Here is a 24,223-nt window from a genome sequence, read left to right as displayed (position 1 = left end):
ATAGGCATTTTTTAACTGATTCAGCTTACACAGTTCTGACCGAGAAGCAAGCTTTTTGTTTGACGAATGCCAAAACAGGTGTGCCCAGATAAGCTGCAGACAAGAAGAAACCTTTCTACGGACATTTTTAACAAGTGGAATCAAGATCCTGAAGCATTTCTTCCAAGAATCATAACAAAAGCTTACACATGGCTTTACTAGTACAATCCTTTAGTACAACCAAAGCGATGGCTATCAAGAAGCAGTCCAATCCTAGCGAAAGCAGAAAGTGAAGCGAAAAGACAAGAAATTGTTAGGATGTTCATGGCATTTTTCTTGTTTACCTTCTTGGGGACTAAAGAACAATAATAACTGTTTATGAGGAAGGCCTTTCGAGCAAGCCAGCCAGAGGTTCAGCAGAAAACCTCCAGGGAAACCTCATCGGAGTCCTGACTGACCACAATAATGCTCTGCTCATCCCTCATACCAAACAAGGCCAAATTTGTGAGAGTTTCCATGGGAAATCACTAAGCATGTACCTTAAAGTTTTTTTTTGTTGTTGTTTTGTTTTGTTTTGTTTTGTTTTGTTTTGACAGGCAGAGTGGACAGTGAGAGAGAGAGAGAGAGAGACCTAGAGAAAGGTCTTCCTTTTGCCGTTGGTTCACCCTCCAATGGCCGCCGTGGCCGGCGCACTGCACTGATCCAATGGCAGGAGCCAGGTGCTTCTCCTGGTCTCCCATGGGGTGCAGGGCCCAAGCACTCGGGCCATCCTCCACTGCACTCCCGGGCCATAGCAGAGAGCTGGCCTGGAAGAAGGGCAACTGGGACAGAATCCGGCGCCCCGACTGGGACTAGAACCCGGTGTGCCAGAGCCGCATGGCGGAGGATTAGCCTGTTGAGCTGCGGCACCGGCCTTTTTTTTTTTTTTTAAGTTTTTCTTTAGCTTCTTCTGACTTACTTTTGTGTCCTGTACCATTTTCTTCGACTACATTGTAAATTTCCAGGACTCCTCAGTTCTTTATGGATGGGGTAAATGGCTAATACTATCACTGACAAAAGTGTCTGGAACTTGATGGAGCTTATACTGAGAAACAAAGGTTACAGTTTTTATCTTTTAATTCCATCTTTCTCACCGATTATTTGATGCTGCCTCATATTTACAAGTACTTTTAGCTGGAAATGAATGTACATGCAGTAGTATGGACGTTGGCACACAAGCATCAGCTGTTCCTCAAAAATTTTAAACAAATAATATTTGTACAGATACAGCTTAGCATGCTGATACTTTACCAAAAACTAAGGATAGCAAGAAAGAGACACAGAGAAAGAGAGAGAGAGAAAGAGAGAGGGAGACAGAGAATATCTCATATTGCTATCTTACCTCACCAAATATTTCAAATCAATATATATGATTTGCAATTTAAACTTTTTAAATGAATTTTAAATGAACTTATTTGTGACATAATTGCTCCATGGCAAAACATTTTAGGTATAATTTTTTATATTCAGAATTTTGTCCCAGTTTTGGTAAGAGTGATATTCTTATTTTGGTAAGAATGTTTGAAACTGACTTTTAAAAAAATTATAATTCACTTGAATTGACTGAAAAAATTTGAATTCACAGGGTATAACTTAATTATACATTTATATTTTCTGATTTGCATTCCTCTCCCAAGATCTTCATCTAGAAGACAATGCCCACTCAGGGATATAAAAGGAGCCAGAGTTATTAGCATGGGCTGAACACATTACACACACATCACTTACATTGGGTGTTAATCATTTAAAAAACAACCAAATCTGCTACGTGCATTCACAAAAGAGAAACCTAGGGGCAGGTATTGTGGTACAGTGGGTTAAGCCACTGCTTGAGACATGGGCAAATAATGGTTTAAGTCCTGCCTCTGCTTCTAATCCAGCCTCTTCCTAATGTACCTTGGAGGCAGCACATGATAGTCCAAGTATTTGAGTTCCTGCCACAATGTGGGAGACTCAGGTGAAGTTTCAGGCTCCTGGTTTTAGCCTAGCCCAGCCTTGACTGTTATGGGCATTTGGGGAGTGAGCTAAAGGATGGAAGATATTTCTATCTCTTCTGTCTCCCCCTGCTCCTTCCCTCTCTTCAAAATTCATGACATTTTAAAAAGTGATTTCTGTTTTCTAAACTATGCATACCTTTTTTCCTTGAATCCCAGGTAAGCCCATGTATCCTGGTTCTCCTGGAAGGCCCAATGCTCCTGGCTCTCCCTGGATAACACACAAATTTCAAAAAGATCATAGACCGACTACTTATGAAAAAATACCAATGATTTTTATCTCTTATATAATATATCAAACTTACAACAGATGGTTAAATATTTGTTGACAATGAGAATCATTACTACAGAAATAATAAAGAATAAAAAGTTTACTAGGGTTCCAATAAAATTTTCTGCATTTTTCCCTGTCTTTGCCAATTAAAAGCATTCCACACTTCAGAATTATATGTTTGTTATTTTAAATCTTCAACAACAAAACAAGTAACAATAAACATGTATTTCTTTTTGTTTACCTATTTACTAATAATTTCTATTCTTTCTCCAAACTCCTTTTTCTCATATTGCTATTTTTAGAAAACTTATTTTCATGTTACCAAACTGAAAAATAAAAGTAATAAAAATTTATAATATCGGCCAGCGCCACGGCTCAATAGGCTAACCCTCCGCCTCGCGGCGCTGGCACACCGGGTTCTAGTCCCGGTCGGGGCGCCGGATTCTGTCCCGGTTGCCCCTCTTCCAGGCCAGCTCTCTGCTGTGGCCAGGGAGTGCAGTGGAGGATGGCCCAAGTGCTTGGGCCCCTGCAGCCGCGTGGGAGACCAGGATAAGTACCTGGCTCCTGCCATCAGATCAGCGCAGTGCACCGGCCGCAGCGCACCGGCCACGGCAGCCATTGGAGGGTGAACCAATGGCAAAGGAAGAGCTTTCTCTCTGTCTCTCTCTCTCACAGTCCACTCTGCCTGTCAAAAAAAAAATTTATAATATCACCATCCACTGTTCTCATTTATGATAATTTTTGTCGGACACACACATATTCAATTATTAAGTACATTCACCCTAAGTGCGCAATTTGACGTCTTTTAATCTCAAAATATAATAATACTGTGATTTTCCTTCATAGTCATTATGTATCTTTATAATATGATTTTTAATTTTAAGAATATTTAACTGTATAGGTTAACTTTTTTTGATAAATTTCCTAATGTTTAAAATTGATTTTCAAAATTTATATTTTTATAAACAGTGACGGGATAGATATCCTTATAGTTAAATTTATGCATATTTAGTTTTCTTCATATACACAGAATATCATTTTCTTAGAAATAAACGTTTGAGCTATTCTCAGAAAAGGAAATCTTGTATAAGTTATCCTAACTCAATTGCCCCACCCTCCATCATACTACAGGAGTTTTTCTTTCCGAAACTAAGATATTTAAAAAAAAAAAAAAGAATTTTTAAGTAAAAAAATCCATGCAAGTGTAAATGGATGATGCCTTGACAATTTTTAGGATCTATCTATAAAAGATGAAACATAGGGGCTGGTGTTGTTGGCACAGTGGGTAAAACTGCTACCCACAGTGCTGGCATCCCGCATGGTTGCTGATTCAAATACCAGCTGCTCCACTTCAGATCAGCTCTCCGTTAATGTGCCTGGGAAAGCAGTGGGAGATGGATTAAGGTGCTTAGGAACCTGGACCCATGTGGGAGACCCAGAAGAACCTCCTGGCTCCTGGCTTGGATTGGCCCAGCTTTGACCATTGTTGCCATTTGAAGAGTGAACCAGGGAATGGAAGACTTCTTTCTCTCTCTCTCTCTCTCTCTGCCTCTCTGTAACTCTGCATTTCAAATAAATAAATCTTTAAAAACAGAGAGAGAGAGAGAGAGAGAGATGAAATATAATATCCTGAACATGTTTCCTGGGTTTTGTCTTATTTTTACCTTTAGTCCAAATCTCTATCATACTAACCAAAGACCATCATTTTTTGTGGAAATCAAGATTTATTCTCTTTGCTTTCTTGTGCTCATTCCTGAGCCAGTGAATACTCCTCTAGGTTTTTAAAAGGCAAAAGAGAACTTAAAATCCCACAGAAATAAGCATGAACCATTTGGTTTGAAGGAAATTGTTAAAAGCACTGTGAGAGTCGAAACTCTTGTGTTAAGCTATTTTATACTCTGACTCCGAGAGTATATTTACATTTGCATGCACTTTTACCATTTCTAGAAAAATTAAGCCAAATTTTTTTCACATCTTTATTGCCCAATGATAAAGTACCTAAAAAATAGAAATGAAACCCTGCACTAGTCATTTTCCTCCTTTGGTATAAGGTAATCTTTAATTTCATGCATCTCTCTTTAAGGATTTCAAACCATTAATTTTCTCAAATAATGAGAACTTACATAGTAAAATTTCTTTGAAAATATTCTCAACTGCATCAAATCATAATTACCTTGTTCCCAGAAGCCCCAGGTGTCCCTGGAAGTCCAGGTTCACCTTTGCTCCCCTGCCAATGAACAAAATAATTTAAATTAAAAAATAAGTCATAATATTTATGATACAGACACTGAAGGGAATATATTTCAACTTTCCTATTATTTGAAACATATTTTTTTATACATAAAGCCTATTAATTAAGCAAAACCCTTTTAGTTCATCAAGTAAAAAGCAGAAATATCACTGTTCTGCAGGAGTACCAATAAGGGCTATCACCAATAATCAAATCACAAGATGTCAACTTCACTCATACACAATAATTATTTGATACTCTATATATTAGCTACCATAAATCAGACAATATATGATATTTATTTTTTTGAGTCTGGCTCATTTCACTAAGCATAACTTTATTCAGTGGGGGATTAACATCATGATTAAAAATAAATTGAAGGAAGGTTATTGCGAAAATTAAAAGAAAAAAGTGAAAGAAAAGAAGGACAGTGGGAAGGAAGCATCATTCTTAGAATTGTATCTAGGAAATACATGAAGTCTGTTCTCCTTATATTATTTAAAAAAAAGAAAAACGTTAGCAAAGAAATGAAATCTGCACATTTATAAGTCTCATAAAACCTCGTGTTAAATTTGGTAGCTCCATGTATAAAGGATGAGGTTAGAATTGTTAGGGATCAATATTGATTATCTTGGTCTGCACAACGTACAGGCAGGGGCCATGCATTAGGAACATCCTCTGGGCTTACACTGCTCATCATAGTACTGTTTCACTTTTTCTGTATGACTCATCTTCAGTGTCAAACTAAAGAAAAGAAAACCAGCTGCAAATATACAGTGGCTTTTTGAAGCAGCAAGAATCAGAAAGCATTTAGTGTGTGCTAATTTTCAAGACTGCTGGGTAATCCTTAGTAACCCATGGGCCACCCAGGTCACTGTATATTTCTGAAATAAAGTTTTACTGCAACACAGACACAGCCCATATCCATCTGTTTATCCATGGATGTTTATTTTGCACCATAACAGAAAAATTAAGACAAAATAGTTACAAACTGGCCCTTTGCATAACAAATTTCCAACACCTGAGCTAATATATTGCATGAAAAGAAGGTGAAATGCTTCACTGAAAACATTACACTAAGTATAATTTTAATTAAGGAAAAAAATTTAAAAGAAAATTATGAGCAATTTCTACTTTGCAAGTTCAGTCATTCAAGAGTTTTAACTAACTCTGTTTATACCTACTGCTATTAGGATCCATAATATTCCAAGGGACCATAAGGGTCCAACACTGATAAAACAGCAGCTACTTTTTCCTAATCGCTGGGTTCCCTTAACACTATATTCTTCTCTTTATAATTTTGTTAGTATAATTAATTTATAAATTAAAAGTAGAATAGATCATATTATGTATCTATCTGGTGTGCCAGGGTTAATTTCCCCGGAACAGTGTCAGCTCAAAGGTTATATGTTTCCAAAGAAGCAATTCTGTCACTTCCTTTTGAAAGGTTCTCCTTGAATCTACTCAATAAGTGGTTGGGAATAAAAATATTTTTCTGAATCAAGCCAGAATTTATTTGGTTTGATCCCTACTCTGTTTAATTCAATTTTTTCCACCCTAAAACCTCTACCCATATGATATTGAAAGCACGGTTAACATGTAGTTGGCAAAACTGGCAGGCAGAAGTAGACAAGCTAGTACAAGAGTCAGTAAACTGATTCATGGGCTAAATCTAAGCAAAAGAGAAACAGTAGTCCTCATAGCACAGGATTCCATATCCCCATAAAATAGTCAAACCGGGATATTCAGTTTCCATCTCACCTTAAAGTAACCTCACCGATATCTTAAATATATTTTTCATGCTCACCTTATTTTTTCTTAATCTGAAAGAAAGCTATCTTTCCCACAGGAATAGGGGAGTGAATATCTAATAAAATTTACTACAAGGCATTTTACAAAATTTTTTTTTCACAGACATTCCACTAAGTAAAAGTAAGAAAAGGAAAACTAGAAAATTAGTAAGATTTATCTTCAGTCATTGGTTTTGGAACAGAGCTCCACAGAGTTGCAAGGACTTCTAAGTGCCCAGTGAAACAGCAGAAAGGAAGAAGGGACAAACTGGTGAGTTTCTGGATCCTCCCCAGCTTGCACAAGTTCTGGTTTATTTTAGCCTATTTCACATACTGAACTTTTCCTTAAGACTTCATTCTTATAACTCATTGTTCATGAAATAATAAACACATTCATAGTAAAAATCAATGTAGTTAAAATTCTTATTGAGGGCAGGCATTTGTCTTGGCAGTTAAGATACCAGTTAAGATCCCCACATCCCACACTGGAGCCTGGGTTCAATACCTAGCTCCACTCCTAACTAGTTTCTTGCTAAGGCTGCCACTGGGAGGCAGCAGGTGATAGCACAAATGCTTGGATTCCTGCCATCCATACAGGAGACCTGGCTTCAGCCTGGCCCAGTTCTTGCTGTTTCAGGCAGTTGGGGGAGTGAGCCAGTACACAGGACACTCTCTCCACATATATATCCCTTCTTTCTCTCTCTCTCTTTCCCTCTCTCTCTTTCTTTCATCCTCTTCCTCCCTCCCTTCCCCCATCACTTTCTGTTTCCTTGTCTCTCAAATAAATAAAAAAAATTTTAACCGTCATTAAAGTTATAAATGGCCACTGTGATTGTACAAAGTTCTCAATCTTGTCAATTTCATTATATTTACCTTAGATCCTGGCGTTCCAGGCTGGCCTGGTAAGCCGGCAATTCCCATCAAGCCCTATATTTTAAAATGTGAATTTTAAGAATAATTTGGAGGAAAAAATTAAAAATTAAATCAATTTCCAAGTTATACATTTTCATAATAATTAATACATTAAATTACAATACTACATTTGGGAAATTTATACAAATACCTCCAGAGGGTAACAAAAGTAAAGAAAAATCAAATGATGCAAGATAGAATACAGGCTTAGTAGACCTTTGATAATGCTGTTGCTCAAAAAGCCTACATGTAGCAAAAATGAATAGAGTCTTCATAAAACACAACAGCAAAGAAAAAGTTGAGTTCTTTCTACATGCCTACCTTCTTCCTTGTGTAACAACATCTAAGAATAAAGCTTTCTCGTGGACATCATCTTGATCAATTTATTTAAAACATCTATCTTTAGCAATATTTTGAGAAGTAAAATCTAAATAATTATGTAACTATAATAAACACTTCAAAATACAAAATGGCCATATTTTTAACCAATCATGTGATTCAAAGTAAGACAAAGGGGACCAGCATTGTGGAACAGCTGGCCAAGCCACCATATCAGCATTCCAAATCAAGTGCCAATTCGAATTCTGGCTACTCCTCTCTGATCCAGCTCCCTGCTACTGCAACTGAGAAGGCCCCTGTCAACCACAGGGAAGACCTCGAAGGAGTCCTGGGCTACTGGCTTCAGCCTGGTGCTGACCTGGTGGTTGTAGCCATTTGGGGCGTGAACCAACAAATGGAATATCTCTTTCTGTCTCCCCTCTCTGTTACTCTGCCTTTGAAATATTTAAACAAAGCTTTAAAAAATAACAATTATAACTACTCTAGTAATTAGGACATAACAATTTAGATTCTAATGTAAATACTGTTATATGCACTTAAAACACTTGGCAAAAGAAATAATTAAAAAATATTCAATTAATTTCATCAGAAAGTATGATCTCAATATGAAAATAATGACAATAGCATGGCATCACTAACTATGCATTTATGTCAACTTAGGATGTTATATGCAATATTACATTATAAAATATAAAATATGCTAGTAAAGTGAACAAAATACTCAAAAATTTATATATAGATATTTTTGAAGTTCACTGGATACTATTCAGTGCTTTCTTTTTTTCTGGAGGTTAGACTAGATACTGATGAATAACCAAATTTAATTTATTATTTTAATTAATAAATAACTTGGTAACAATGATAGAAAGAAAATCATTCCATTTTAAAGGGAAGTACTTTCTTTTAAATCTCCTCAAAACTTGAATTTTTACTTAATGGACATTTCTCCTATTTACTCTATTTTTTACTTAAAGAGAAAGCTAATAACAGGCAATTCATAGATTAAATTCATCATCACTTCTAGTAAAAACTAGTATTTTTTAAACTTGTACACAAATGAAAAAGTTTCATAATTTCTAGTATCAAACTCATATGTCCCTTCTAGTCTTAAAACTTAGTAAAATTACTTGCTAACTAATTTAGGCCTTTCCTGTACTACCTACTCTGAACATTTTCTCCTTTATTAGCACAATAAATTTGTAAAACATGAAAAAAGAAAAAGCACTGAGTTTTAGAACTTTTTCATGGTACTTAGTGTTCTGTTTTAAATCAATAGCTATGGGGCCGGCGCTGTGGCACATTGGGTTAACGCCCTGGCCTGAAGCACCGGCATCCCATATGGGCGCCAGTTCTATTCCCAGCTGCTCCTCTTCCGATCCAGCTCTCTGCTGTGGCCTGGGAAAGCAGTAGAGGATGGCCCCAGTCCTTGGACCCCTGCACCTGCGTGGGAGACCTGGAAGAAGCTCCTGGCTCCTGGCATCGGATTGATGCATCTCCAGCCGTTGCGGCCATCTGGGGAGTGAACTAGTGTTTGAAATACCCCTCTCTCTCTGTAACTCTGTCTTTCAAATAAATAAAATAAATCTTTTAAAAAATAAATCAATAGCTAAAGTATTTGATTTTGATTTATCTGTAATTTAATTTCAGTGGTCAACATTTTCAGAGTCTGAAAATGAGCATAAACATGATACTTTTCATAGAAATGGGTGTAATTTATGGACACCAAAAATCTAATTGATACATCCCTATAGTTTTGTGAACCCCAGAGCACAAACTCCTGGCACATAAGTAATAACATTTCAAACACCTTGATAACAAAGTTATTAACATACTGGCATTCCTGGTGCTCCTTTTTTCCCTTGTGGTCCTGGAGACCCAATTTCTCCCTAAAAGTGAAACACAGATCAAACTTAAAAGTTGTGTATTACCAATTAATTGCCAGGAGTTTTCTATCAAAGCATTTTGGAATGAAAATTTAGCATATATAAGCACAAGTAGCCTGTCTTTCATTCTTCTAATGCAAGAAATTGTAAAGCAAGGCAAAAAAAAATAATGGATTTAACTTCTTATAGATATGGGCTTAGGGTATGAGGAATTGCTATTAAATATTTTCATTGTGACATACCATACTTTCAAAGGAACATCAAGTAGTTCAGAAAGAGTTGGCAAGATGAAACAACAGGGGAAAAAATCAAGAGAAAATTTTTCTTGTTATCTTAGAGTTTAAGAGCTATTTATCAAACATAATTTATTTATTAATATTAAATCTAAATTAATAAAGAAAAATTAGTATTTAGAATAACAACACTTATTCTTCGATTTCTTGGTTTGTGGCTAACTAAGCGTCTAAAGGAAATTTTTAAGTCCAGAAAAGGACACCGCCTTTGAGACAGTGCTGGTCTTCTAAGCAGCAGGGAAGTATTCAAAGATCCCTCATTTTAATAAAATACACCCCGGAATAAGGACATAATTATGAGGATTGGAAGAGTATACAAATCTTGCCAAAGACAGACATATGAATGAGTCAAGAAGGGAAAGAATGTTTGAAGGTGCATGCTCAGCTCTTGGGGAACAGTGATGGCACCCATGATAAGAGGGCAGGAATCATAAATATCTAATGATAAATCAGGATTTCCAAAGGGAGCTAAAGTGCTAACGATGACTATCAGCCGGAGACAGCTCACTATTCCAGAATTAGGATAACAGATCAACGACAAGCTGGCATGAAGCAATGAGCTCACAACCAACAATAAAGAAACAAGAGGCAGCAAGCCACAAGACTAAGAGTCAGCAGGAATAACAACACACTACAGATATTGGAACTGTCAGAAAAAGAATTTAGAAATATATTTAAAAATTAAAAAGTAGAATCATGAAAGATTATTAGGGCTGAAAACATAAGGACTTCAAAAATATATGGAAAATACAATAGAAGATTTTTCATGTAAAAAATTTAAAATTGTGGAGAGTGTTTATAACATATGGTTTCTATGAATGTTTTGAACACCTTCTATATAACAAGTCTACCAAAAAAGATATGGTTTCAAAACTTAGAACTTCTTTAAATGTGATTAAACTTCTATAAATATGATTCTTGATTTTTTTTTAAAAAATAAACTGATGTTTTTATAACAGATTAAACAAAATGAAGAATATGTAAACTGGAACCTATATCCAAAAAAATTAACCAGAATATGAGACAGAATCAAAGATATGAAAATATGGATGCTTCTAAGAGATACTAGGTATAAAATTAGATGGATTGAAATATATATAACCAGAATTCCAGAAAGCAGATAGAACAAAGCAAAAGCAGTATGGAGATAATGGCTATTTTTTTCCAACAATAAATGGAAGTAACACTGCAGCCCTAGGATGCAAACTGAATTTCCAACAAGATCCATGACAAGAAATCCACATCAAGACATACCACAGTGAATTTTAAGAAAATTAAAGACAAATATATTTAAAAGAATGCAAAACAAAGGGCTATATCACTTATAAAACAATGATGATTTGTTGTTAACAATATCAACCAGATGATAATAGAAATTACTAATTTATTAAGAGAAATTAATTAAATAAAACCTGAAACCTTACTATTATTGTACAAAAGGAACATCTAAACATATAGTTCAGGAAGAAATAAGCTATACCAAAAAGATTATCTTAGATTACAAAAACCGGAAAAGTATTCAACTAAGGCCACAGTCATATAAAACCAGATAATATTAACAGCATAAAATAACAGTAGAAATAATAAAAACTAATTTGTAGTCAAAATAAAAGCTTCTGAAATTATATCATATTTGAATAATTAACCCTTACCATGATTGCTGTAAAGATGTACTCTATGTAAAGTCAACAATATATCAATTTACTCTTTAAAGAGCAGATCCTGGTCCAAATTTTTACACTTTGATTAATACTCACCTTTTGGCCCATTAATCCTTGGCTTCCAGGAAATCCTGGGATTCCCTATAAAGAGATAAACAAATCATTACAGCATAAGTCATAATTGGGATTTTTAACTTGTAGAAAATACAAATGTACAAGTTGTATCATGCATATTATAACACTGCTACTTAACAATAATGGTTTTGCAAAAGAGAACATTTATGAGATTCAGCATTATATAAACATCTACCAAAATTAAAGCTTTAAATAAAGCCTGTCAAAGAGAGAAGTTGTGAGGAAATTAGTCTCAGTTCTTACTTCAATCCAATGTAAGTGATGAAATGAGGCTGTTTCATTTGAATACATTCTATATAACTTATAATGTATAATGCAAGAAAAATTGTCAAATGAAGTTCAGATTTCCAAAAGCCCTTACAATCTCCAAGCTTAAATAAAAATAAGTGAAACTACATAATTTCCTCTAAAGTGACCCTTGAAATATTCAGAAAACTTTACTCCTGATGAGTCCCTTGCTGGTGCCATCACAAACACACAACTCACAACGTGTGGATCCACAGAAGGGCAAAGCACTGGAGTCTTTCACATGACTCAATCCAAGTATACAAGATCTCTAGCAAGGTGCAGATAACATTCATCTTAATTCTGTACAGTTGAGAATAAACTTAACAAAATACTAGTGTGAAAACAGTTCTGTTATCAACCACTTAATGAATTTATTCAACATGACTATTACCCAAAATAAACAGTGTTGGTATCAATTCATTTTTATTTCTTAAGCATTTTGCTTAGGTCCTTTTTTGATGACACATCAGTTGAAATAACTAACAGCATTCACACGTATACATATGTGTTGGCTTTTTGGTAGAACAGGGAATTTAGAGGACAAGGAAACAGGGTCCCATCAGTAAGTCCTTGAAAGCTCTCTCCATTGTCCACCATCAGGCCTTTCACAGAAAGACAGGACTGTTCAGTAGATCAGGGTGGTGGAAGAGCTGCCACCAACAATGAGATCAAGTGTCTTCTATTACAGAGAGTCTATCAATACTTTGATGGTCCCATCTGGAGTTGTGGTTACAACCACTGATCAGTGTTTAGCCACAACAGGGAAATATGGGCACACAGTTATAATATTAGTATTTAAATTTGACCTGCACTGTGGCATAGAAAGTTAAGTTTCCACCTTGCCGGCATCCCATATGAGAGCCCGTTTGAGTCCCAGCTACTCCACTTCTGATCCAGCTCCATGCTAATGCACCTGGGAAAGCAGTGGAAGATGGCCCAGGACCTTGGGTCCCTTCCAGCCACATGGGAGACCCAGAAGAATCTCCTGGCCCAACCCCAGCCATTGTGGCCATTTGAGGAGTAAATCAGAGATGGTAGATTCTCTATCCATCTCTATCTCTATCTCTGCCTTTCAAATAAATACTATATTTTAAAAAAATATTTAAATTTGAATCATACATTAGAATTCAATTTAATTCTATTTAGCTAAATCCGTTTATCACTTCACAACACCCTCTGCAGAAAAAAAAAAGTTATTTGTGAGCAATGACTGTCAACTTGGGGCTCACTATCTACCTGAAAAGACAAACCTCTATAAACACTCTCCGAAATGAATTACATCTGAGGCAAAATATATATTCTCAATGTAATAAGTTAACATAAATACTGTTCAAAGTAAAGGCCTCTGTTTCAATACACCATGCTTTGGTGTGAAGCCTCCCATGTCCTCCTCCCATTCAAACACACACACACATACAAACACACACACATGCATACACACGTGTGTAATTCACTATAAATTCAGGATAAGTTCTGAATTTAATTAAAATATGTAAAACCTTATTAGAATCAAGGTAGCTGCACATTGCTCCATGCAGGAAAACTGGTGAAGTCTTAATACAATCTCACTTGGCTCCCAGATCTCTCAAGGTGACATGCCATGGTTCAGGATACCATCAACCCTGAGAAGTCAAACTACTTATTCCATGGGAATTTAGGTCAACACGCCCTTACTTAATTTATGGTGTTAGTATGAATTAGTTACAGATACCCTGAATCCAATGCTGTTTCTAAATCTGATCTCAGTGTTAGCAAGTCCACTTCCTAGAGAGTTATGACCAGGCATCAATGAACAGCCCCCTCATTTCTAGCTCCCAGCAGTCCTTGAGACCCCATTTCGCCAAGGTTCACTCCCCAGATATCATATGACACCCTTTTATTAGGGTTATTCTAATACTGAGTTTGGTCTATATTGGTACATAAGCACAAATTTTATATTATTGTAATATACCAAAAATTGAGATAATTTAGAGTAAATTCCAGATTAAACAATGATTATTTTTTGTTTGCCTTTCAAGTTGGTCATAAAGTAATATATTTCATTGATAGCAAAAGATGCCATAATATCTTCTATGACCATATAAACTAAGAATTATTACTTATAAATATGAAGCAAAAGTATATAACCACAAATATTAAAATGTAAAGCATTTATATAAGCAATTCTGTATAAAACTAATAGAAGACAATAAGCATGCATAGACACAAAGGCTATTAAGAGAGAGTTTAAGCAGAAGAACCCAAGTTATTCAGTTATGTTAGTTAATAAAATTCTAGATACTATTTTTCTGGGATCCCAATACATGTGATGTTGAACTTTTGCAAAATTTATATTAGCAGAAATATCATTTAAAACTATTGAAAAGTTAACAGTTTGTTGATCTAAGAGTATTTAGTGACAATTACATCATACAGCAAAAATTTTTCCAAGCAAACTATTTTAGATTCAACTCTTAGTCCATGTGGGTTTGGGTTCAGGCAACTGTGAAAATGTGTAAGTAGAGACAGAAAAAGTATTTTTATTTGGTAAAATTAACTGGACATATTTCCCCTACTTTCAGTTTGGGTTTGAGAGCAGAAATTCAACTGGAAAATTCTGCATAATGTTGTGGTGAAAGAATGTTGACAGGATAAAATGTTCTAGAAGCTTCTCTTCAACTATTTAAACCATTTGTGCATAACTAATACATCATTAAAACAGAAGGGCATACTTTACAATTAACAATTCAGTGTCTATTTCTTAGAGATTATAATGAAGGAAATTTGTCCATGAAATACTACTTAGAACAGATAAAATATCACATTATACTTTCCTGCATGCCAAAGATGAATCTATCTCATCCATGAAACTGAACCATCCTGGATCAAATCTGCTTTTAAGTAAGGCAGTACTTTCAATGCACTACAAGTCGATTTAATCTAGTATTGGTATTTTCTGTTAAAATGTTCAGCCTTTCTACATTGTTGTAGAGATATTTAATATCACACAGTTACCAAAATAACAAAAGCATGTTACATATTTTCTTTGGTTTTCTCAATAAGTAATTGATTTGGTCACACCTAAAGTTTCAAAGGAAAAAACACACACGCTGAAAGCCTCATTTATTAGCTGAAAATCTTACACTGTGATTACTAGTAAGAGTGTCAGGCAAGCAGCATGAAGCAGTCATGACGGAGGAGTCAGCGCATTGGCTAGTGGCTGACAGAGCCCAGACCGGTTATTTAAACAATGAAATCCTAGAATCCTCATTTTACACATGGGGAAGATCACAGAATCTAACTCACAGGGTGCCAGAATCTAAACTTTCCTAACTGCTGAGCCCAGTGCTGGCCTTCCAATGAATGCATCTTTCTAACGTGCTCTCACCGCTCCTCCCTGACCTTTGAACATTCTAAAATGGATAAAAGTTAGTTCTTTTACATGTTCTAAAATTTTGTCCTCTTTCATCACTATGAAGATGTCAGTTAGCTACTTATTTACTTATTTTTGCCTTTCTTTACCCTGATTTCCAAAGGTTTCTGCTCTATGCAGGAAGACTCGCAATCTAAGGTTTACCACTGGAGGGCACCAACCAGTTGACATCACTACTCTGAATCAATCTGGCCTTTTCATGTTTGGCTTTCATTACACAATAATACTATAATGACTTTCCCATTTTAAATATATTTCATCACTATTTGTCTGAAAAAATATGACCAAGTAATTTAAATGTATTTGCAGTTGAATACCATAACATTTTTCAATCCTTGTTTTTTTAATTTCCATACTGACAGATTATGAGTGATCTACAACAGATCACTCTGTGGTAAAAGCACTATAAAGAGCAGTAACTCACAACTACAGTTGCCAGACCTAAAAGAAACCACTATACAAGTACTTGCAATAAACCTTTAACAGGGAAATTACCAGTTTTACTACTCCCATATTATATTCAAATTAATCTTCATAGGAAAAACATCATCTAAGAACACCAAATGAATTTATTTGACCTGGCCTGCAGACCACGACTCATGTGGATCCAAATTACCCAAATATGAATATTTTAAATAGAAAATGCTTTTAGTCGATATTTTAGGGCATTCATGTTTATATAGCACAGAGTATGTCAATAGTTTGATCTTACAAGTCACAGAAACAGACCAAAGATATCCTAAAAAGGAAAAGTTCCCTGATGGTTATTTTCAAAGCTATCTCCAGTTACTTGTACTTCTCTTACATACCAAAAGTCATTTCCACATTTTTTGCTAAGCCAACAAGGTGGTCTAAACAATGTTACAGTTTCAAAGGTATTGGTTTTTAAGACAAGACAAAAAGATAAATGATTAGCAAATTTAAATAACATATCCAGAAATGCAGAGACAGAGTAGGACTGCCTGGAAAGAACAAGATTAAAAAACCGGGGAAAATATCTGCACTGTTACATCTTTGGAAAGATATATACAAGAATTATTCAAAAGATTCATTAAAAATAGAATGAAAATGTAAGTTAATTTTGGAAAACCAATGAAATTCATGTCTATAAGGGATCTTTTACAAGTTTATGAAAATGCATATCATGAAAAAACTATGTATTACTTTCAAATTTTGCACAAAAATGATCTTATGTTTTAATTCCATTTTCCACAACATTTTTAAGTTCCTTCTCTTGTCTGCCCAAAGCGTTCAGAACAAAATCCTTCCCCATTTATATCAGAGACTACAGTAAAAGAATATTAAATTCATCAATGTTTTAAAAGGAATGTATCTATATGATTGAAAAATGCATCATTTTGATTGAAAAAGGTTAAAAATAATAGCAGAATTATTCTAAAATGAACTCTAATTCTTTGAAAGTCTAAAAAGTGTGTACCACATTTTGGGGGCATATGAATCATAATTTCGGCAAATTTTTCATTAGTGGAAAAAGTAAAAAAGGATTTTTAAAAGAGTTTGATAGAGCCGGTGCCGTGGCTCAATAGGCTAATCCTCCACCTTGCGGCACCGTCACACCAGGCACACCGGTCAGGGCGCCGGATTCTGTCCCGGTTGCCCCTCTTCCAGGCCAGCTCTCTGCTGTGGCCCGGGAGTGCAGTGGAGGATGGCTAAGTCCTTGGGCCCTGCACCCAATGGGAGACCAGGAGAAGCACCTGGCTCCTGCCTTTGGATCAGTGCGGTGCGCCAGCCGTGGCGGCCATTGCGGGGTGAACCAACGGCAAAGGAAGACCTTTCTCTCTGTCTCTCTCTCTCTCACTGTCCACTCTGCCTGTCAAAAAAAAAAAAAAAAAAAAAAAAAGAGAGAGAGAGAGAGAGTTTGATAGCTGTCTGAGTTTCTGAATAGATGTTATTCACCATTTTCCAGAAAAATAAAAAATTGAATCAAGTTTTTTGGAATTACATGTATGATAGAGGTCATCAAACAAAAATATTTAAAAACCACCAAATAAAAGGTGAAGCTAATTTGAAGAAAACAAATGAGGTTTTTACTTAATTTATATTACATAAATAAAATATTCACAAATTATCTCTAATCATATCTTTTCAGTGTATCTCTCATTTATAACTTCATATTTAGAGAATATTATGTATTAACTATTCTAAAGAGACCTAAATCTCTGTTCTACTTATGGTGTAGCAGTTCATTGTGAATGTTGTATTTATATACAATGTATACACCATTTTTGTTTTAAAAATGAAGTGAAAGACTAAATAAGCATTAACTAAACTAAAAAATTTAAAGCAATTACATTGGTTTCCTAAGCATCAAAACCAGGACTTGAATCAGTACTCAGAAATGTGATTCTGGCATCAGAAGCAGCAGCTTAACCTGCTGTGCCACAATGCTGGCCCCCTCATTGATTTTTTTAATGCAGATAAAATCTATTTCCAAATGTTTTCTAAGAGTTATTTTCAATCAGGTTTTAAAACACAACCACCAGAACTAGCAATATATTATTACAATTGATTTTTTAATAAAAACAATTGAATTTTCAAACTGTATAATCTAAATTGTTAGATGTGGTTTGCATTCATGCTAAGAAGTGCCGTGTGAAATCCTTAACAGCGGATGTGGGTTTCCCATTAAGATTGGTTCATGCAATGTATATTAATAATGTGCCATTCCCAGAGCCCATAAAAGGAATGGGGAAAAGTATTAACAAATCTGTACAAAGGACTTAACAAGCTTACCCACACAATTGCACATAAAATAAGAACAACAGAACTGATAAGGATCTTCCCTATTTTCTTATCAATCTAAATTAAAATAATCAAGTGGGCAAATAAAGACATCTCCATATAACTAGCATAATAAAGTAGATTATTTCACACAAGAAATCATCATAATAATCTAACATAAACTTTCCCCAAGTATTTTATGTATGTCTTCTGCCTATATGTATAAAAGTAATATGTCAAATAATCAGACCACAGAAAAAAGGTGACTAAAAAATCCATTTGTTTATTAAGTAAACAGTAACTTGGACTGGATTAGCAGTTAACAGGACACCATAAACACAAGTATGGTTGTGGTTTAGCAAGAATTTGAAAGGCATGAGGAAAGGAAATAACAAAAGCCTCTATGAGCCAGTTTCCTCAAACTACTATAGTGCGCCCACACCTTTATTCCTGGAACAAAGAAACAGTAAACATTTCCAGATTAATGAAGGTAAACATATCCTTAATTAAGAAATATGTGCTCACTTCCATAGATACAGAAAATGTGGCTTTCTTTTTCTCATTTTCATGGCACTCCAGGGATCTCAACTCACAGAGTGAATTGAATCCCTGTCTACACATCTTCCCTGTGAGCCAACAGGCTCCTTGTTCACAATGAGGCTGGCTGGTGAGGAAAGAACTAGCTATTAAAAGGTGTGGACCACCTGACAAGGGTATTGCACTAAATACAACATGTCAGTGCGATGGAGCACCTGGACATGAATAACTGTGACAATAAATCAGTAGAAACTTTGAGAATACAGGTAATTTGGTTGGTAACAATTGACCAAAATAAACTTACCATAATATTCAACAAGCAAACAGTAGAAAGATTATAGTTCTAAAGGAGTATAACAAGGGCTAAAAGCAACAATCAAATCACAATGTGTCCATTTCATTCCTGTACATTTTTTGTATTCTATATTAGCTGCCACATATTACAGAAAACATATTTGTTTTTGGGGAACAATGGTTTCCAGTTGCATCCATTTTGTTGCAAAAGACAGGATTCCATTAATTTTTACAGCTGAGTAGTATTCCATAGTGCATGTATACCCTAATTTCTTTATCTAGTCTTCAGTTAATGGACATCTTGGTTGATTCCATATCTTAGCTACTGTGAATTGAGCTTCAATAAATGTGAGGTAAAGATCACTTTTCATATGCTGATTTCATTTCCTTTGGGTAAATTCCAAGGAGTGGGATAGATAGGTCATATGGTAGATCTATTTTCAGATTCTTGAGAAATCTCTATACTGTCTTCCATAATGATTGCACTAATTTACATTCCCATGAACAGTAGATTGGGGTGCCTTTTTCTATACATCCCCACCAACATTTATTATTTTTTTGATTTTTGTATGATAGCAATTCTAACTGAGGTAAGGTAAAACCTCACTATGGTTTTCATATGCATTTCCCTGATGGCTAGTGATCTTGAGCATTTTTTCATGTCTGTTGGCCATTTGTATTTCATCCTTTCAAAAATTCTTGTTCATGTCCTTTTCCCATTTCTTGAGTGGATTATTTGTTTTGTTGTTGAATTTCTTGAGCTCTAGACCCTAGATATTAATCTTTTATCAGCTACAGAGACCGCAAATATTTTCTCTCATTCTGTCAGTTGCCTCCTCACTTTACTGAGTGTTCCTTTGCAGCACAGAATCTTAGCTTGATGTATTCCCATTGGTCTATTTTTTGCTTTTATTGCTTATGCTTCTGGGGTCTTGTCCAAAGAGTTTTTGCCTATGCCAATGTCGTCCAGACTTTCCCCAACGTTTTTCTCTAGTAATTTGATGGTAACTTGTCATGGATTTAGATTTGTTGATCCATTTTGAGTTGATTTTTGTATAAGGTGTAAGGTAAGTGTCTTGTTTCATATACTTGCATGTGTAGATCCAAAATTCTCAGCACCATCTGTTGAGGAGACTGTACTTTCTCCAAGAATAGATTTTAGCTTATTTGACAAAAATTAGTTGGTTGTAGATGTGCGGAATACTTTCTGAGGTTTCTATTCTGTTCCAATGGTATACATGTTTAGTTTTTGCCAGTATCAGGCTGTTTTGATTATAACTACCTTGAGTATGTCTTGAAATCTGGTATTGTAATGCCTCCAGCTTTGTTTGCATTATTTAAGATTGCTTTAGTTATTTGGAGTCTCTTGTGTTTCCATATAAATTTTAGAAATATTTCTTCTAGATGTGAGAATGCCCTTGATATTTTTTATTGAGATTGCATTAAAGCAGAAAAAGACACAACAAAGAAAGAGAACTATATATTAGTCCCTGGTAAACATAGATGCAAAAATCCTCAACTAAGTACTACCTAATCAAATCCAACAATACATCAGAAAGATCATTCACCTGGACCAATTGGGACTTTTCCTTGGTATGCAGGGATGGCTGAACATATGCAAATCAATAAAGGTGATGCATCACATGAACACCTCAAGAATAAAATCATATGATTATCTCAATAGATGCAGAAAGCATTTGATGAAATAATACAAACTTTTATGATAAAAATCTTTAAGCAAATCGGGTACAGAAGGAAAGTTCTTCAACACCATCAAGGCAATGTATGACAAAACCCCAGCCAGCATAATATTAAATGGGGAAAAGTTGGAAGCATATCCACTAAGATCTGGAACCAGACAAGGATGCCCACTTTCACCACTGCTATTCAATATAATGCTGGAAATTTTATCCAGAGACATTAGGCAAGAAACAGAAATCAAAAGGATACAAATTGGAGAGGAGGAAGTCAAATTATCTCTGTTTGCAGATGACATGATCCTCTGTATAGGAGAACTGAAAGACTCCACTAAGAGACTATTGGAACTCATAGGAGAATTTGGTAAAGCTGCAGGATATTAAATCAACAAAGAAAGATCAATAGCCTTTGTATACTCAGACAATGCCACAACTGAGAAATAACTTTTAAGACAGGAGGCTCCTCTGCAGATCTTTCCTGAGTAAGTTCAACTTTGTGGTTTCTAGTGGGATGGATCCATGAGGCATACACCTTATCTTTAGCAGTAGCAAAAGTTTGTCCAGCTGCATCCTTAGCCTTATCTCTAGCATGTTTTTCTAACAGTGAATCTTGTATTTGTAACATCTTTTCCAATATAAAGAAGCTGAATGAATAGTCCTTAAATCAAGTGCAGGTTCTTTTTTGCTTAACGACTCTTTCACAACTTATCTTATTCTCCTCCCACTTAATTATAAACAACAAAAATAAACTATTTCACACATTCAGCACTTTGCTGAGAAATCTCCTCAGCTAAATACACAATTACTTATAAGTTCTGCATTGCACATGACCAAACGACACAATCAACTAAATTTTATGCCAATATATGACAATGATAGCCACTCTTCCAGCTCCTAAAGCATGTTCCTTAATTTCTCTAGAGCTCTTATCAGCAGTGCATTATAATAACTACTTATCTATCAACAGTCTGTTGATGGTGACATATGTATTTTCTACTATAGTCTACTAACTTTCTCCAAATTCTGAAAGTACTACAGGTTTTCTCAGCTAGACTGCTGCTAGGTTCTGTCCTGAACCAATTCCCTATTCTACAGTAAGAGTGATCTTTCTAAAACTAAAATTTGATCAATTCACTTCCCTATATTAAACCTTTGACTAACTCCCATTACTATTAGATATAAGTACAAATAGCAGAGATATATAAAGTCATTCTTGACTTGGTGCCCCCACCCCTACAACCTCATCTAGTTCTGTCTTTTCACCTTCAAGTACTCCATGCAGCCTGAACCATCAAATCCTATTTTCAAAGTACCATGTTTACTTTGCTTTCGACTAAGCTAAAGAGCTCTGCCTTGCTGGGCCAAACAACTAGCTAATATCCATATATCTTCCAGAATTTGACAGAGATCACTGTGCATAAGAATCACCCTTCACACTTTAAGTGGGTAAACTGTACAGTGTGTGAATTATACCTCATTTTAAAAGAAGAATACATCCTTTCCAGCGATGCTCTCAAACTCATCTAGGGTAATACATACCTTCCACTTCTCAAGCCATTCATTGCCCACTTCCATAATATACATACTGTGCTGTGATCTACTGAATCATATAGCTTTTCAAAGACTGGGCCACTAAGTAAATTATCTTCACATTCTCCTCTACTAAAATGATGTCTGTCAACAGTGAATACTCAGTAAATGCTTGTTGAATGAATGACAAAAAAATTTGAACCTTAAATACTGTGACACATCATTGAAATCAATTATAATAAATCTAGCGAGTGTTATAACTGAGTTTATAGTCACTTGCATTGAAGTTAATTGGGTATAATTTGCCACTTAGAAAATAAATCACTTTAAGGTTTATGTGACACCAGCCTTGAAAATTCAAAGTATTAGCACATGAATGTGCTGGTATCTTAAAGCAATGTAATTATTCCCCATTGAAATACAGCCTTTGCCCTCAATTTGAAATCCAGGAGTCAGTGTTCATATATCACTCTGCCTAACTTTCTTCAGGGATGAATCACCATCAGGCTGCCATCCACTGTCTTTAATTAGTTTTAAAGCATTTTTCTAAGAGCTTGAGGCCTTCCAACTTCAACTCCATTAATCTTCTTGGCTGCCACATTAGAGAACAAATAAAATGAACATGTTGTTTTTAGTTGGTCTATATTATTCACTATAAATATTAAAACCTATACTCCCATGCAGTGGAAGAATTCATTTTTGCATCACAAAATATATAAACTTTAATGTTTTTTCCTGTTTTCAAAGATTTTCCACAAATGGCAATGATCAACCTTTATAGTGTATTTCTAACAAGCAAGTTTCCATAATTGTCAAAATAACAGAATAGTTTGTAATGATACACATTCTGGAAGATAATACAGATCAGAAGGATTATATCCGGATGGCATCAGTACTTTTTAGAAACTTTATCTATTAATTGCTTCCCTAAGCAGTATGTTTCCTGGCACAGGAAACCTGACTTCCTCTTTACCATTCATCATAACAGAGAGGATGTGGGGGGAAAAAAGATAAGGTGAACTGTATAGTTTACCTGCAGAGTATCTCTTGCCTTCCCAAACATTGTAAGCTACAGTGGGAGAAGAGCTGGAGTCTCTATAAGTAACTCCCAGTTTTCTGTCTTCTGTGTTCAGAAGGGGAGATTGCATCTAAATGACCTCTGCTACTGTGTTCTTATTACTCTCTGCCTCAACACTTTGTAGTTTTGTTCAGTTTATCCCTTTACTATCAATCTCTCTGAGTAGTCGCAATGATGCCATGAGGTATCTTATGCCATGAGGTCTTCTTATTCTCTTACCAACAACCCTAACTATTATAGGAAGGCAATGAATGTTGGGATGAAGGAAAAAAGAAACAGAAAATTAACATCTGAAGGGCCATGCTGTCTGGGATGAAAATTATGCAGTGCAAAAGCTCTAACAGGGATACGTTTTTAATAAAGGGAGAGTGGGCAGTGCAGGACCAACCACATATCAATGTCTTATGGTTGGAAGTGAGGAGCCTTAGAGAAGAAAAACATGTCCAAAGCACTTCTCATTTCCTATTCAATATCCTTTGCTTTGCTTTGGTTTTATTAATAAGATTGCAACAGTATTAGTTTAAAGTGTTCCTCACATGACATTGTGGTCTGCATAGACTTGCTGGTCAGTCTGCCATTTATACCATTATTTCAATCAGAAAATGAGTTACAGATTGCAACTAACTGGCTCACAGATGCTTAGAACACAGTCAAGAAACAAATTATGACCTGGCTCCCTGTCATCCCCACTGTCCTTTATTTCTCTCTTCCCCTTCATTTCTCTCTCTCTCTCTCTCTCTCTCTCTCTCTCTCTCTCTTTCTCTGTCTCACACACAACCACAAATTTATATACTTTTTGAAACAAGAGCACAAACCAATAGTCAAACCAAGTCTCACATCTAGTTCCCAAATCCTATAATTCTTACTAAATAATAATTTTGGATAAGATCTACTGAGCTCAGACTATCCCTACTGAATGCACTCCATCCCTATTATCACCCTGGTTGAGACCTTAAACCCCATGGCAGTTCTGTCAAAATGACCGGCTAATTAATGTTGTGATTCCAGTCTCTTCTTCATCCTGCACACACCAGTTGCTCATAAACTGCCCCTAAATCACTCCCTTCCATCAAATTATTCTTGCTCCTCTTCCAGTCTAGCTCTCTGCTGTGGCCC

At 35.5% G+C, this 24,223-nt stretch overlaps 1 protein-coding gene across 1 annotated transcript in view; it reads right to left on the bottom strand.

Annotated features, from left to right (window-relative positions):
• The window catches only part of COL21A1 (collagen type XXI alpha 1 chain), a 180,147-nt gene that overhangs the window by 15,926 nt on the left and 139,998 nt on the right, over window positions 1-24,223 (bottom strand). Inside the window, exons 18-22 of the mRNA XM_089333077.1 lie at window positions 11,491-11,535; window positions 9,390-9,443; window positions 7,180-7,233; window positions 4,460-4,513; window positions 2,152-2,223 (exon numbers count right to left, since the gene is read on the bottom strand). Of these exons, the coding sequence (XP_089189203.1) occupies window positions 2,152-2,223; window positions 4,460-4,513; window positions 7,180-7,233; window positions 9,390-9,443; window positions 11,491-11,535 (279 nt within the window). The remainder of the gene's footprint in view (window positions 1-2,151; window positions 2,224-4,459; window positions 4,514-7,179; window positions 7,234-9,389; window positions 9,444-11,490; window positions 11,536-24,223) is intronic.

The sequence above is a fragment of the Oryctolagus cuniculus genome, chromosome 5, assembly GCF_051225735.1.
Source record: "Oryctolagus cuniculus isolate XC-2025 breed Fujian yellow rabbit chromosome 5, ASM5122573v1, whole genome shotgun sequence".
NCBI classification, from domain to species: domain Eukaryota; kingdom Metazoa; phylum Chordata; class Mammalia; order Lagomorpha; family Leporidae; genus Oryctolagus; species Oryctolagus cuniculus.
Note: the sequence above shows the minus strand (reverse complement) of the source record. Positions and strands in the feature narration are given on the sequence as shown.